This window comes from Geospiza fortis, unplaced genomic scaffold, assembly GCF_000277835.1.
Source record: "Geospiza fortis unplaced genomic scaffold, GeoFor_1.0 scaffold255, whole genome shotgun sequence".
Classification (NCBI taxonomy): Eukaryota; Metazoa; Chordata; class Aves; order Passeriformes; family Thraupidae; genus Geospiza; species Geospiza fortis.
This window is the reverse complement of record NW_005054497.1, coordinates 73,079-87,978: the sequence shown is the minus strand read 5'-3', so window position 1 is coordinate 87,978 and position 14,900 is coordinate 73,079. Positions and strand designations below refer to the sequence as shown.

The 14,900-nt window shown below is 40.7% G+C and overlaps 1 protein-coding gene across 2 annotated transcripts; it reads left to right on the top strand.

The window, feature by feature from the left end:
• Window positions 1-303: 303 nt before the first annotated feature.
• Window positions 304-6,310, top strand: LOC102035990 (probable G-protein coupled receptor 141). Of its 2 annotated transcripts, none has more exons than XM_014310200.1 (2): window positions 304-367; window positions 5,218-6,310. In XM_014310200.1, exon 2 carries the CDS (start codon window positions 5,221-5,223, stop codon window positions 6,163-6,165), a length of 945 nt encoding a protein of 314 aa, XP_014165675.1. In that variant the 5' UTR covers window positions 304-367; window positions 5,218-5,220; the 3' UTR covers window positions 6,166-6,310. The 2 variants fall into 2 exon arrangements, with proteins under 2 accessions (XP_014165675.1, XP_005428711.1); XM_005428654.1 differs by lacking the exon at window positions 304-367 and adding an exon at window positions 5,093-5,137.
• The last annotated feature ends 8,590 nt before the right edge of the window (window positions 6,311-14,900 follow it).

Below are 14,900 nucleotides of genomic sequence, written 5' to 3'. Positions count from 1 at the left end.
AACCCTTCCAAGCATATGTCTTTGTGAACGGTGAGACTCACTTCTGTGTGTATAATTTATAATTTTAGGCAGTAGTATAAAGCCCTGTTCAGAAATGGGAGGCTTTGAAGACCTCTAATGGCTAAGAAGTAGCTGCAAGGTAAAGGATGCTGTGATGCAGCTAAAAATCTTCCCAAGGCTGTGTGCCATGGGCAGCCCTACCCTCACACAGTGTAGCCTCAAGGTTATTGTTTTGTCATAAGCTCAAAAAAGGAAGCAAGGCAATGACTCTTTAAAGTATCAGGCCTTTTGCTTTTTGTTCTTAGAGCTTACAGAGAATGAAGATCCAAGTAAACAACACTTGAAGAGTGGAGAGAAACTCTGATCTGTAAGTATACACAGAATGAAAAAAAAAACCTTGGTTTGCAAAGTTTTTAAAAGAATGCTTGCAAGTTTGGGAGGGAGGGGAAGCAACAGATCTATCTGTTTTATTTTGAACCCATTTTCTGCACAAATGTTTTCTCGTTGTGTTTGGTAATTTCCTAGTAAGGGACAGCATTGCTTCATTCTTTCCCATATTACTACCCTGTAGTTTTACACTGTCTCCTAAAACTGGGAGGCAGTGCATTTTGTTTTCATCTATCTTTTGTGTGTGTGTTTGATATCACCCAGAGTCTGCAAGGACTTAAAGGGTTTGTTCTCTGTGTTAGGATACAGCTAAGGAGAGACATAATCCTTTTCAGGAACGCTTCATGGTTTCCTTTTTTGTGTGTGTGTAAAATAGTGACAATCTCAAGTGAAAGAGGAGTAACTTAGCGTGTTTTTCCATCCCATTTGTTCTTCAATGGACTGAATTGAAACCACAAGATATTGGTATAATGTTGACACAGCCTGCAAGACATGAGCTGTTGAGCTACCAAATGAGTTAGGGGAATCATGAAAAGTTGTTTGAAAAAAGTTGATGTCTAAATGTAAAAATGTACCTGATATTTAATATTTTTTTTGTTAGTGTTTTCTATTAAGCACGTTTTTATACTTCAAACTTTAGGTGTGTGTGGTTATTTTGAAATTAAAGAAATTGTGCAATTATTCTAGTAGCATAGCCTATGTGACCATAACACAGCATGGAACTAGAACAAATTGAAATGCAATTACAATGCCCTCAACAGAAAACATCTTTGAGACTATATAAGGATTCTGTGAAACAGAATCTTTGATTTTAAAATCTGCAGATTTTAAACAGACTTTTGTTAAAAATTATTTGTATTTTGCATTTCCTCCAACCTAGTCTAGTTCAGTGCAGGAATGTCAGTTCTGACAAATACACATTTTTAAATTTATTAAACCTGACGAAAATAGAAATCTTTCATATGAGTTGAATTTTTTTCTCCTCCAAATTCAAATGAAACTTCTCAGTTGGGTGCATGCAGACAGCAAATGCTTCTTCTGCAGAACCCAACTGTCAGAACACATGAAAATCTGTGTGAAGCCTGCCAGTCTCTCAGCAGACGTGTATGGGGGGATAAATTTTGCAAACACTTGTTATACAGAGTAGAGCTCACTGTTTGACAGAGATTGTAAGAGTGTCATCATTTCTGACAAATGAGTGGTTTTTTAATAAGTTGATATAATGTTGATGTAACATAATGGTGACTCATGGACTCGGTTGGGAAAATAGCATGGAATGAAGGGAACAAGCCAGTGACAGGCTGATCTGGATTGCTAAAACAGGCACAAACTAAAATAAGCATTTTACCCCTGCCAAATGCAAAGTTGTTCAGTTAAGAACCACGTACAAGTGTAATGCCAGCTCACTGAGGAGCCACAGGTATGGCTGGGATCAAGGAAGAATAAGCCTCTTCTGTCTCATATCAGGTATCTACTGGGGAAGGCAAAATTTGACAAAAGGTTTCTAAATCTGAAGACAGAGGCAGACGCACATAAAATGCCTGGAAGCTGAGGCTGTACAAATTCTGTCCAGAAGTATAGTATGGTTAATTTTGTTTGGGTTTTGGTTTTTGTTTTTGTTTTTTGGGGTTTTTTTTGTTTTTAAATAGTAAGATAGATACAAGAGGAACAAGTTCCTGAAGGTTGGAATGAATATTTCTTACCTGGAAAATTTTTGACAGAGATCATATTGTTTTCAGAAATCATAGAATCACACAATGATTTGGGATGAAAGAGGCCTTCAAGATCATCTAGTTCCAACAGACCTGCTCGGGAAGGGACATGTTCCACTAGACCACTAGACCAGGTTGCTCAAATCCCCATCCAACCTGGCCCTGAACACAGACAGGGACTGAGCACTATGGCTTTTCCTGTCCTGAAGAGAGCAGTCCAGGGAAATGTCACAGCTGTGCTGCACAGTCACATGAAATGAGTATGATGGCATTATCCACACTGACAACTGACAAGTCTTGAATGCACAAGAATCTTTTTGCTGATCATACTTCTGAAAGAAACTAGCCACTGACCTGTTGGCAACCTACCTCCTTTGTCAGACTAAACCAGCCGTTCTTGCAATTGTCCCCAGCCCTTGGCACCAGCAGCTGCTGTGGCATCCAAATGAAGGGGTGCCCACTATTGCCTTGTGGCTGCTCGAGGCTCATGTCCAGCAGAAGTTCAGCCACATCATGAGAGGCTTAACACAGAGGAAGACCAAACCTGGCTCCAAGACTTGAGCAATATCACTGAACTGGCAGTTGTAGAGGGAGTGGGAAGGCACAGAAACAAGGACAGCTGTGTCGTGTGAGGTCCCCATTAATTCTTTTTCCATGTGCCTCCTGCTAAATGCTGGCAAAGGGACTTGTAAGTTGCATTTCAGGTCAGTAGGTTATAGCTTTGTGAATGTCAGTATGATAGGAAACCTCACTTCACCAGAAAGCAGCACTTCCTCTGTGAAACATGCCCTGTGTTATATTACAGCTCAGTATTCATCACGCAGCGATATTTCAGTGGGGTGCCTGTGCTACTGGGGAGCTGATAATCTCCTATCACAGCTGCTAGTACCTTTTTTTTTTTGAAGATTAATGAAAATTACATCTCCTGCAGATTCTTACTATGCAGAGATTTAACAATGACTGCAGAAACTGCAGAAACCTGCATTTCAGTGACTCAGTTGCCTCTTTGCAGACAGAAATCGGTCTCTTGCTGCCCACTGCACTGAAATGTCTGAGTAAAATATCAGCTATCTGACTTCTGCCTATCTGTTCTTACTGCCTTCAGTTCAAGTTTCACTGCTGGCCTCTGAAGGGTGTCAACAAGAGGTTCTTCCTCTCCAAGTGCAGCCTTGCTGCTGGGTCTGTTCATACCAAGCTACATTTCCACTGTTTTGCCTTTCCCTCTGTGTCACTTTTAAAAGTTTAAAGCTTGAAATACGTGTTTTAAATCAAAATAGTGTGATAATGCCTCTTTTTAGAGACATCTGTTCAAACTGAAGTTTAACAACTTGGAGAAACCGATGAAGAGCTCTTGCTAATCCCTTCTGATTTGCATGGTTGTGAGGATGAAATTGTGACTCAGAAACAAGAACAGAACTGGAAGGAACTTGCACCATTTCTGATGCAAGAGCTGCAGTGCGCCAATCTGCAGTGACTTTGATAAAACAAACAACCCATTGTAATTCTCTTAATGTACTTGAATTAATTGTCCACATAACTCTGAAATGCAAGAGCAAACACAAAAGGTCAGTGATGCCAGCAATCAATGTATCAGTTTGAGATATGGCACTTATACTGATTATAATAAGATATCTGGTGTCTTAGGTGCATTGGGAGAGCTAGAGAATAACTTTTCAATGTATGAAGAGACCCTGATTACTGTGAGGGTAAGTGCTTAGAAATATCGCTGTGAAACAACACAAAACACCTGAAGTGCATAACAAATATTCATTCCCCATTATGAACAAAAACAATTTATAAAACTGTTATAGACGTTTCCTCTTTTCCATAAAATGAGTGGACTGCTAAAAAACTTTTTCCCCTCCAGGGTGTGCTGCTGAAAAAAATGAAAATAAAGCTAAAACATCATTCATACAGAAATTGAGGAACTACTTTCTGAAGTGAAAAGCATTTGAGTATTAAATGAAAAATCATAAAAGCTCGGGAGAGAACTCCTTCTTGTGTTGTGGGATACACTGATAAAATGGGTGACTTACCAGAGTCATTTTTAAATCACAGTTCAGGCAGCAGTAGCAGTATAACTGTGGTAGTATGGAGCCCAACACTGTTCAGTTTTCCCTGCTTCTTTTCTGTAACTGTAATGTGAACATCCCCTGGACATATTTACAGATGCAAATATGCTTCAGGATAACACCCTACCTGAATTCTTCCCCTCCTATATGATCTTGTAGTACTTAAAATCCTAACAGGGGCTGCATTTAGATTTATAAGAATTATTTCTAATCTCTCTTTTAGACAGTAATGTATTAAAAATGTACAGCACACTTTTTAAACTTGCTATTAACTTGCATCTAGCTTCTGCTTTGGTCAGACAGGATGATTTACACTCACCCAGGATGTCCTTTCCTAATATTTTCTAGCAGCCAATTTTATAACACCCAGTTGCTACATGAAAGATTTGAAGTGGCCTGAGAATCAGGACAGTACTGCCCATGTTTCTTGGCCTGGTAGGATCTAAGCAGGATTTCCATGGAGTCTGGGTATCCGTGGTGTTTAATCCCTTGCTCAGAGAAACTGTCCACGGAGAAGAAGTTGACTGTAATGTGTTCAAAACTCAGCTCTCGGTAACAAACAGAATTTATGTCTCAGATAGAACAACATATGGTTGTTATCCGGCCCTGGGAAGGACAGATTTGTGTTGCAAGTAAACAAATTGATGAATGAGTAGCAGGATTAAAACAATATCTCTGACCTTTACTGTAAAAGCATGCAGATGCTCAGAAGAGAGAAGAAAAATTAACACAACACAAAATTACCACAATGATGTAGTTTCTCTAAGGATCATTTCTCCCCATATATTATTGTTTCTTGCTTGTTTTTAGGAGTATGGCTGGAAATGTCATAAGGACTAGAGCAGTTCTCTGCCCAACCTTCTCATCCATTTTTTGTTAGGCTGGAGGATGTTTGGATAAAAGTACATCTTACAGCTATTGATGCCATCTGTGAGATTTCAGGATTATTCCTTTAGCAAGAGACAGGTGGGAAGTCCTTCTGGCTTTTTAGGTAGGCCATCTCATTCCTACCTTATCTTAGTCTTTCTGTATTCTTCCATTTCCAGAATATGTTCCAGGAAGATTTCAGGAACATGACTGAAGGAACCAGGAACAGCAGTGACTCCTCTTCCGCCTTCGTTCACACCAGCACCGTGAGTGCCATACTGGTCACTGTCTACTCGGTTGCCTTGGCTGGAGGTGGAATTGGGTCCATCACAATGTCCTTTGTGCTGCTCAAGATGAACACTCTGTCTGTGACCACGACTGCCATCATTAACCTGGTGGTTGTGCACAGCCTCCTCCTCTTCACGGTGCCCTTCCGCCTGCACTACTACGTCAAAAAGAAGTGGGTCTTTGACATGCCATTTTGCAAGATGGTGAGTGCCATGGTGCACATCCACATGTACCTGACCTTCATATTCTATGTGATCACGCTGGTGATCCGGTGGCTCGTCTTCTTTCAGTGGAAGGACAAGGTGGAGTTTTACAGGAAGCTGCACGCCATTGGGGCGAGCGCTGCCGTGTGGCTCTTCGTCATGGTCTTTGGGGTGCCACTCTTCTACTTCGAGTATGGACGCTCAGGCTTGTACAATAATACAACATGCTTCAAGTTCCACAAAGAGCTACAGCACGAGAGTGTGAAAGCCCTGAACTACACCCTAATTGTAGCTGTTGCCCTCATTTCTTGTGTCCTCTTGAGCTTGCAGATTTTTATCCTTGTAAAAGTGGCGAGAAAATTTTCCACCTCCCTCTGTTCACACCAAGAATTCTGGGCCCAGGTGAAAAACTTGATTTTCATCTGGATCATCATAATTTGGTTCCTTCCCTATCACCTGTTCAGGGCCTACTACATACAGTATGTGAGTGATTTTGACCAGTTAGAAAGCTACAACGAGGTTTTTTTGAGCCTGACTGCCCTGAGCTGTCTGGACCTGCTGTCATTTGTGCTAAGTGGAAGCCGCTTCTTCAAGCAAAATGTGGGGATGCTCCACAGGAGGTTGTTTTGCTGCTAGCATCAGCCTCCTGCAGCATGTGCAGGACCTAGGAGAGGACGGTGATGGACAGACACGGCAAACTCACTCCTCAGCAAGTTGAGGATGTGCTCTGGAAATGGTACAGTACATCCACACAGGGCTTTGCACATCAGCTTCCTGAAGTAATGGAACAAACTGCCCCCAGGGTCTCAGCTAGTAAACAGGAAGGTGACCTCAGCAATTTCCTCATGGTGCTACCCAGTGAGTTGTGGATGGACCTGGTGAAGAGGAAAGAAAGGCCATGGGCTCTTCTCTCTTACTGTTTTTACATCAAGATTTGTGAAGTCAAAGGTGCTAGGAGGAGACTTGAGAATTGCAATGTAGAAACACAAATGAGGAAGCTGGTTTATATGGACTAAGGTACAGATTTTTGAAACTTAAAGATCTATATCATTTTCCCATATATTTCATATTTATTTCTCACAAGCTCTCATAAAATATCAGGGAACATATTGCTCTTCCGGAGTAGGTCTGTTTCTTTACTGTTAAGCATAACTTTTTAAGTGAATTGAACTATTAAGCCAGCTATTTAAAACTAAATCAGTGATAGATAGTTATTTCTTAAAATATTTTCTCAAAATCACTTTTTGAGATGGTATCACTGCAGCAGAAAAGAATTTTATCTTTCTCACATTATGAAAAATGTCTAAAAAAATTATACACTATTACTGAAATGGACATTGCAAGTTCAAACAAAAGCCTGTATTATTATTCACAAATTTTTTCAATTAAAAGTAATATTTTACAGTCAGGACAAATTTTTTTAGATCATTCAGAAAGAATTTGTCTTCTCTTCAAAAGACAAATATCTTAGGTATCCAAGGTAGCAATATTTTTTTGTAAATCTTATGTTGATTTTGTGCATTTATGAAGTTTACAAGTAGTTACTCACAGTGTGTTTAGCTTGAAAGCAATTCTATAAATTTTGGACCCTGTACTGATGGAAGGAATGAAAATGTTGCTGCTTGGATTGGAGGGATGGAAAAAGCTACTAGACCTAGTGTAGCTAAAAAGCGTATTACATCTCAGTGAGCCATTGCCACTAGCTGTCTCCGAAGACAGAAATAAATTCCACTACAAAAGAAGAAAAATTTGGTAAAATATTTCTACCAGAGACATTGAGGCTTTAATAGCTCAGCTGCTTTATACCTATCCCTAAAAAAGAATATAAATCTCAAGTCCTCTAATGCAAGACATCAATGGCTAATACATCTTTATTTTTCTTGCCGTTTGCATAAGGTCACATTTTTTCATCTAGAGTTAGTGGGATAATAATTTAATCATTTAACTAATTAGAGGTTATCAGCTGATCAATTTCCACGGGAGTCTCTCCTCATGATGCTGTTGAAATCCACCTTTTCACCCTTGTGGATCTCTCCATTCCTTTCTGCTTCACCTTCAACATCTCTTGCACATCAGACAGCAATAAAATAACAATTGGTTGATCTTGTTGTACCTGTGCAATGTTATTGCTGCGCTCATTGCTTTTGGTCCCACCAAGATGGTTACTTCATGGGATCTCATCTCTTCTGTAGTCTTTCTGCCTTGTCCTCCTTCCTTCTTGCTTCAAGGTTCTTTATATCTATCAGGATATTTGATCATAAAAAGGTATTTTCAGGTCAGAGTATGAGTCATGCTGTACAACACCAAAAGGTGGAAATCACTGAAGTCCGTAACACAAATGAGGTGTTGGGCAGGTCTCATGGCTCATCCTTGGCAAACAGCCTGGACCACATCTGTTAAGAAAGAAATGTGAGAGCTTGCAGTGTGTGCGTACCTGAGAAAAATCTGTCCAAGAAGGCGTTTGTTCCCAAAGGATCACAGTAAAAAGGAAGACAACTACCAGCCAGATTCAACAGTAGCTGGGGAACTACTTTCAAAACATGGAGGGAATCAACTTGGATGCGTAGCTTACTACTAGTTAACTGTGTGTCATAAAGAAAGCATTAAACTGCTATTATCCAGATTTGTTTTGAAGCTACACAAACAAATCATATTCTCCTTGTGGCGGGAGAGGATGGAAATTGGCATAACATTTTTGTTTCCTCCCATAGCAAAGTGGTTGGTTAAAGAAAATGCCTTGCATGCATTCTGTAGGCACTGCATAACTTTATAACATTATATTATAACCCTTCTACTATAATAAAGTTATTAACAAACAAAATTACTATGTACTGAAAAATTAAAGTCCTCCTACAAAAATGGACATAAATTAGAAGTATTTTATATCTGCATTTGGAATGAAACATAAAACATGATTTTAAAAACCTCCCAACTATACAGACCAACAAATCTTGGTTTTCCATGTGTTTAAATCATAAGTAATTTAATTCCTGTAAAAATGCAAACTTTCACAGTAGCCTGCACCATAGCATCACAAAAAATAGTAGTGGCATTTTTCCCTCTAATAAAATTTGCTGCTAATGATGTTAATACTAACTCAGCACAATAACAAGCTAATTAGGGGGTCCAATAATCACATGATTTAAGTTGGTGATGTTATCCAGCACCAAGTCATGCTTTTTATGAGACTGTCTATGCATAAACTTTATGTCTACCACTTGTCTTGCTTTGTGAGAGCCAGTGTCTGTCAGAGAAAGCCTTCCCCTGCCCTGAGAGAATGAACTCCCTTAACTGTTGACCACTATAGAAGAAGGGGAATTTCCAGTTACCTCCAGTTACCAGAATATCAGCATACTTCTGCTACACAGCAACAAGTTAAGGTGACTGTGTCTCTGACCTTCATCTCAGGTTATTTATTTAATCCTTAAAGTTGCTAAAAAGTGGCACTCTTGCTGATGGGAGCAAACCTGCCCTCAGCCCTCCTTGTTCCCACTCCTGCATCGTTCTTTCCATAAGGCTGGAATTTGCCTCCTGAGTGTCTTTCAGCTGCATCAGTTCCCTCTCTAGCTCACCAGGGAATCATGGAAAGTCAAGTCAAGGCAAGAACAAATACAGCAAAGACTGCATTTTGCAGCAATCCTGACTTGAGGCTTTTATAAGCTGTAATCCTACTTGTCTAATTCCCCTTAGGATACTGATCTTTTCAGGCAGTTTTCCACAGTCTATGTCACCTGACATTTCCATTTCCATGTGTTCCCAATAACCAGGGTGCCTTAGACTAAAAGTACTGGTTGAGGAAGAAGGTACCTCCATTGCTGCAAGCCAAGAAAGGGGGTTTGGGGGTTTCAGGCACTTTATGCTTTCCTCAGGGGTAGAGAGACCTGGGCATAAAAAACCCTGAAGGCAGCAGAGGCAGCAGTTTCTGAACAAAAACCTCAACAGAATTGCAGAATTAGACATTTCTGACCCATAAAGTCACTCATTTCTGCTGTTTTCAGAGAAATAGGACTTGGCGTGCATTTTCCCTGTAAGTAAACCCTATGGCTAGGACTTGATTGGAAACAAGGGCTGGTTTCAAAAGTCAAGGGGTCATTAATAAAACACCAGCTTGACTTCCCAGACAAAAATTTAAGAAAATCAAACTAAACTTTCTGACACTCAGTGAAGTAATTTTTCCTCACTTGCGAACAGCTGCTTAATAAACCAAATTTTTTGCTGAATAGAGAAATACCAATAAAGATAATATACAGTGTCCATTCCCTTGAGGCTAACTATAAGTAATATGTAATCCTCTTTCCTCTGGTGAGGCAGCAGATGTGCCAGCTGGCTGCTTTCACCCTCAACCAGTAACTTCCCTCTTTCCCAGCAATGCCTCCAGTTCAGGAGTGCCAGGCTGGTTTTGCTCATCAGCGCTTCCAGCTGTGCCCTCAAGGAATTGTGTGTCACTCACGTGTGGCTGGGGCTCAGAATCACAAAATCAAAGACTGGGTAAGGTAGGAAAGGCCCACAGTGGGCCACCTGATCCATCCTCCCTGCTCAAGCGGAGTCATCCTAGAGGACATAACAGAGGATTGCATCCAGATGGTTCTTGATAGCTCCAGTAAGACGGACTCCACAACTTCTCTGGGTAATCTGTTCCAGTGCATGGTCACAGCACAGTGAAGAAGTTCCTCTTCATATTCAGATGGAATTTCCTGCGCATTGATTTCTGCCCATTGCCTTGTGTCCTAGCTCTTGGCGCCACTGAGAAGAGCCTGGCTCCATCCTGTCAGCACCTTCCCTTCAGATAAAAAATTGATGAGGGCCCCTTTCAGACATCACTTCTCAGGCTGAACAAGCCCAGTTCTCTCAGCCTGGCCTCATAAAGGAGAGACTCCAGTGGAACTGTAGAGGTGCTCATCTTCATAGCCCTTTACCAGACCTGTTCCAGAACTCTATGTCTCCCTTGCACCAAAGAACCCAGAACTGGACACAGCACTCCAGGTGTGGCCTAGCCAGGCCCGAGTAGAGGGACAGGATCACCTCCCCAGACCTGCTGGCAAAGCTCTTCCTAAACCAATGTCTATCTTGGCCACAAGGGCCTTGCAGCCTCGTGGACACCCAGGTCCTTTTCTGCAGAGCTGCTTTCCATCAGGCTGACCCCCAGCCTGCACTGGTGCAGGGGTTATTTTCCCCCAGGTGCAGGACCCTGCATTTTCCTTTGTTGAACTTCGGACCAGTAGGCTCACATGACTCAGGTCTTTCTAAATGGAAATGGTGCCAGGTCCATAGCTGGGAAGGGTAATGCAGAGCCAGCTGGGGGCTCAAATCCAGAGGCAACCCCACCCATAGCAGGGTCATAATCAGGAGGGGACACATGCCCAATGCCAACAATAGAGGCAAGAGACACATTGGCAGAGAAATTTGATAGCATACTCAAATGCTTCATCCAAACCTGCAGGAAGCAAAACCCTGATTTGTGTTAGATGGGGAACACACGCTGTTTTGGTTTGGAAAGACAGGTGTCTGCTAAGGAAGGCAGAAGCCTCCCCTGAAATGGAGAATGTAAACCTCCCCTGAAAGGGAAAAATGTAAGCCTCCCCTGAAATGGAAAATGTAAACTCCCTCCCTCCAAATTGCTATAAATTTTAAATTAAGGGGTTCTCAGGTAACAGATATGAGAGCAGGAATAGCAGATCTTTAATAGGGAAGAAGATAAAAAGATAAAAGAAACAATGCAGTAAAACCAAAACAACATTGACAGAGTCAGAACACAACCTGGCACCCTGTTGGTCAGGGTGCTGGTAGCAGTCCAATTGGAATTGTGGCTGCAGTCCTCCTGAGGTGTCAGGTGTGGTTCTGTTGGAGCAAGGATCTTGTAGAATGGGTGTAGTTTTCCTCTGAAGATCCAGTGGAAGAGGCAGCTGTTCCTCTGGGAAATCCAGTAGAGAAGCCGTGATGGTGTTCCAGAAGCTCAAGATTATATCCAGGTAGGAATGCTTTGCTCCTCCCTCTGGGCAGAGCATCTCACAATGGAATGCTATAGTTCTTATCAGTCATGCAGTGACATTCAGTAGCCTGTTATCAGCAGATGTCTCCCCGGAGGGAGGAGTGGTTCTGGAAGAGATAAGGTAAACTGCCCACTTAACAGAAGACACCTGCCATACAGATGGCAAATAGAATACAATTTGCTTGGGCATCCAGGGCACATGCTAAGGGAAGGACTCATGGAAAAGAACTCATAGTCCCGAATCTGCTTTAGAGTTCTACAGCATGGAGAAACACAACAGCCAGCCCATGGTTGAGGGGGTAGGCATACCCTCATGGAGTGGTGGCACCACAATCTCTAATGACAGCATGTAAGAATTGCAACATTGGACTTTGTCTTCCCAGTGCTTTTCCTCAGTGGAGTGAGAGCTCACAGAGACTTCACCATTAAAATAACTACAAAAATGTGAGAGAAAATAAGAAAGGGCGGGCTGTGTTTGCATTAATGGGAAAATGTGATAGAAAACCTTCAATCATACCCTTGGAGAGGAGAGTCTCACGTGTCTGGAGGCTGCATGGAGAGAAGCACAAATGGATGCAAATTCCACACACATGGAGATAGACTACAGTCCCTGTCCTCTGCTACAGAATGAGCAGCTGGAGGAGAATCCTCTCAAGACATGAAATGTGTCTGTACATTAGATATAACATCACAAAGTTTCACATAGGGAAAAGCAGTGTATAAGTTAAATTCAGCTTGCAAGAATAAAACTGTCTTTATAGTGGACTGGCCTTGAGAAGTTTACACCTGAACAGCAGACAACCTGTATATAATATCATGAATCTGTGAAAGTGGCTATTAAAAAAAAAATAAGCTTGGCAATTTGCAGTTCTTTCATGAAATGACAGTTTCAGCTACATAATATGACTGGGTTTAGGTATTTCAGAAAATAATTGTCATTTTATTACACCCCTGGACCACATCCTTTGCTTGGCTGCCACCTGAAATACCTAATGGTTTCCAGCATTTCACAAAACGTGACCTTTTATCACTACTGTTCTACTAGTGATAGAGGAAGGTCAGGTCAAATATCAATCCAAGGAACAAAAAATTTAAAACCCCTGTACATTTTACAGAGTTCTTGTCAGAAGAGTCTTTATTTTAGAAAATATAATATATAGTGTGCTCTGTAATATACTGTGGGGTTTTAAATAGTCTGGGTAATAAAATGAAAAGAGCTCTTTCTGTTATCTTTTAAACCAACAAGTTCAAAAAGCTAGAAGTTGGATATTTTGCATAATGCATGCCTACTATTTTCTGTCATTTTGCAAAATAACTGGAAGTCATTCTGAGAAATAATTGAAATGTTATCATTTTTGTAAAATGTGTGGTTTCATAATATGGCTGTAATGCATCAGAAATTGATGCAAGAGCAGTTGTACATAAAGAGGGAGTTGAATCAGATTTCTCTTTAATTGCTGAGTAATCATTCCTGAAGTTGCCCCAGGATTTTCAACTTAAATTTAGAGAACAACTGTACAAAAAGAGTAAGAAATGCTCCATGTATGTAATCCCAAAGAGAGAGTATTGTGCAACTATTGCTAGAATAAAGACAAGAAATACAGAATCCCAAGTCAAAGTTTAGCCATGAATACTATCTGCTTAGAAAGTAAGTATGGAGAACACACTCCCTCTGGTTTTTTAAGTCTAGATGTACATGTCAGTGCTTTCCCCATTTACATACACAGAATTATTTCTAATAAACTGCTTACCACGTGCCCCATTTCAGATATGAAATTCTAGTGTGGACACACTGAGAAGTTGACTGAGAGCAGACAAAGAGAAGAGGAGTCTCCTTCATGTGAACATCGAGGATATGTGCAATATAATCATAAAAACACATATGGCCATGGCGGCCACGACTGTGCCATGGAACATTTGCTCATCTAAGTATGCAAACATCACCAGAGATGCTGTTGAGCACTTCAAATCCTTATGTGTAATGTGCTAAGAAAAGAGAAGGCGCTACTTGGAATGATTTCCTGACTGGTCTGTTCTGAACAAGAAGAACTTAGCATAGGGTAAATTGACGGTCAACATGCAGTCCACGTGTCTGGGCAGCTTGAAGTGATAATGATGCACGAGTTCATCACCAAATTTTGTGTTTTCCATCCACTTGCAACAAAAAAAAGGAGCTGGTGTGGTTCTATGACTTCCTGACATCTCTCTCACTTTTGACAACTCTTATATTGCAGGATCATGATGGAACAAAAATATTTACTCAGGTAATGCAAGAACTAAAGTATTTGTGGTCTCAGCTCAGCTTCAAGCATGGAAAACCAGGATATTGTAGAAGAAAAGAGCTAGCAGACCATCCAAACAGCACAGTAAGGAGATGCTTAATGATTATCAGGCAGATGATAATTCATAGGAGCAGTCCGTGGGAATATGCTTTGTGAAGTTTGCTAAGAACTCAGCTCATCAGTTGGGAAGAAAATTCAAGCTTACAAGTTGATCTTATATTGCTTTTAATGAATTTACATGTATCAATTTATGTGTCAAGTTTTTTTCAAAAATTACCTTAAAAGCTGAGAAATAATAGTTCACTGATTTACCAGTCTGCATGTGTGCAGGAAAGGAAGGGATGAGGAAAGGAAGCTATTGGGGCTTTTTGTGGAAACTGGAACAAGCTCAGTCTACCAACAATGCTTACTGTCCCATGCCAATATAAAATCATTATATTGTTTATGTCACCCTGCCATAATGAAGGAGTTAGAAACTGATATACTTCGGGTTTGTATTGACTTTATTGTAAAAGTCTTTTATAGCATAAATTTAATTTCATTAGGGAGCAGAGTTAATTAGTGGAGCTGTTTCTCATTACTAATGTAACCCATATATATGCAGAGTCTCATTAGCTCTGCTGTTATCTCCTCTGTATGCTCTGTTATATAAATAAAGAGGCAATTTACTGTAGCACTGCTCCGATATTCAAGAATATGCTCCTTTCAGGGCTGCTGAATGGATGTTGCACACTTTTGTGCACTTTACTTTGTCTCAACAATAATCAGCCTGGAAACTCAGTCACAAATAACAAAATGAAAAATAACCACACTTGAAAATGGAGTTCTCACTCTGCCTGCCACTGAGAGGAGACTGTAAATCTGAGCTGATACCTGTTTCACTGAGCAGTATTAATGTTCAGTCAACTAAGCAGTTTGAAAGGCTGAGCCTTCTCTGGTTCTTTTGAAGAGTTAGAGCATTTTGTAATGCAGCAGTGGGGTGTGGACAATAAAGCAAGGATGGCAAACACCACCAAACTTAACACCCCAATGGATGTGAAGCATGGGAAGCTGCAAAATTAGAAGAACAAATAAAACACATAACAAGGCAGTTAATTCAC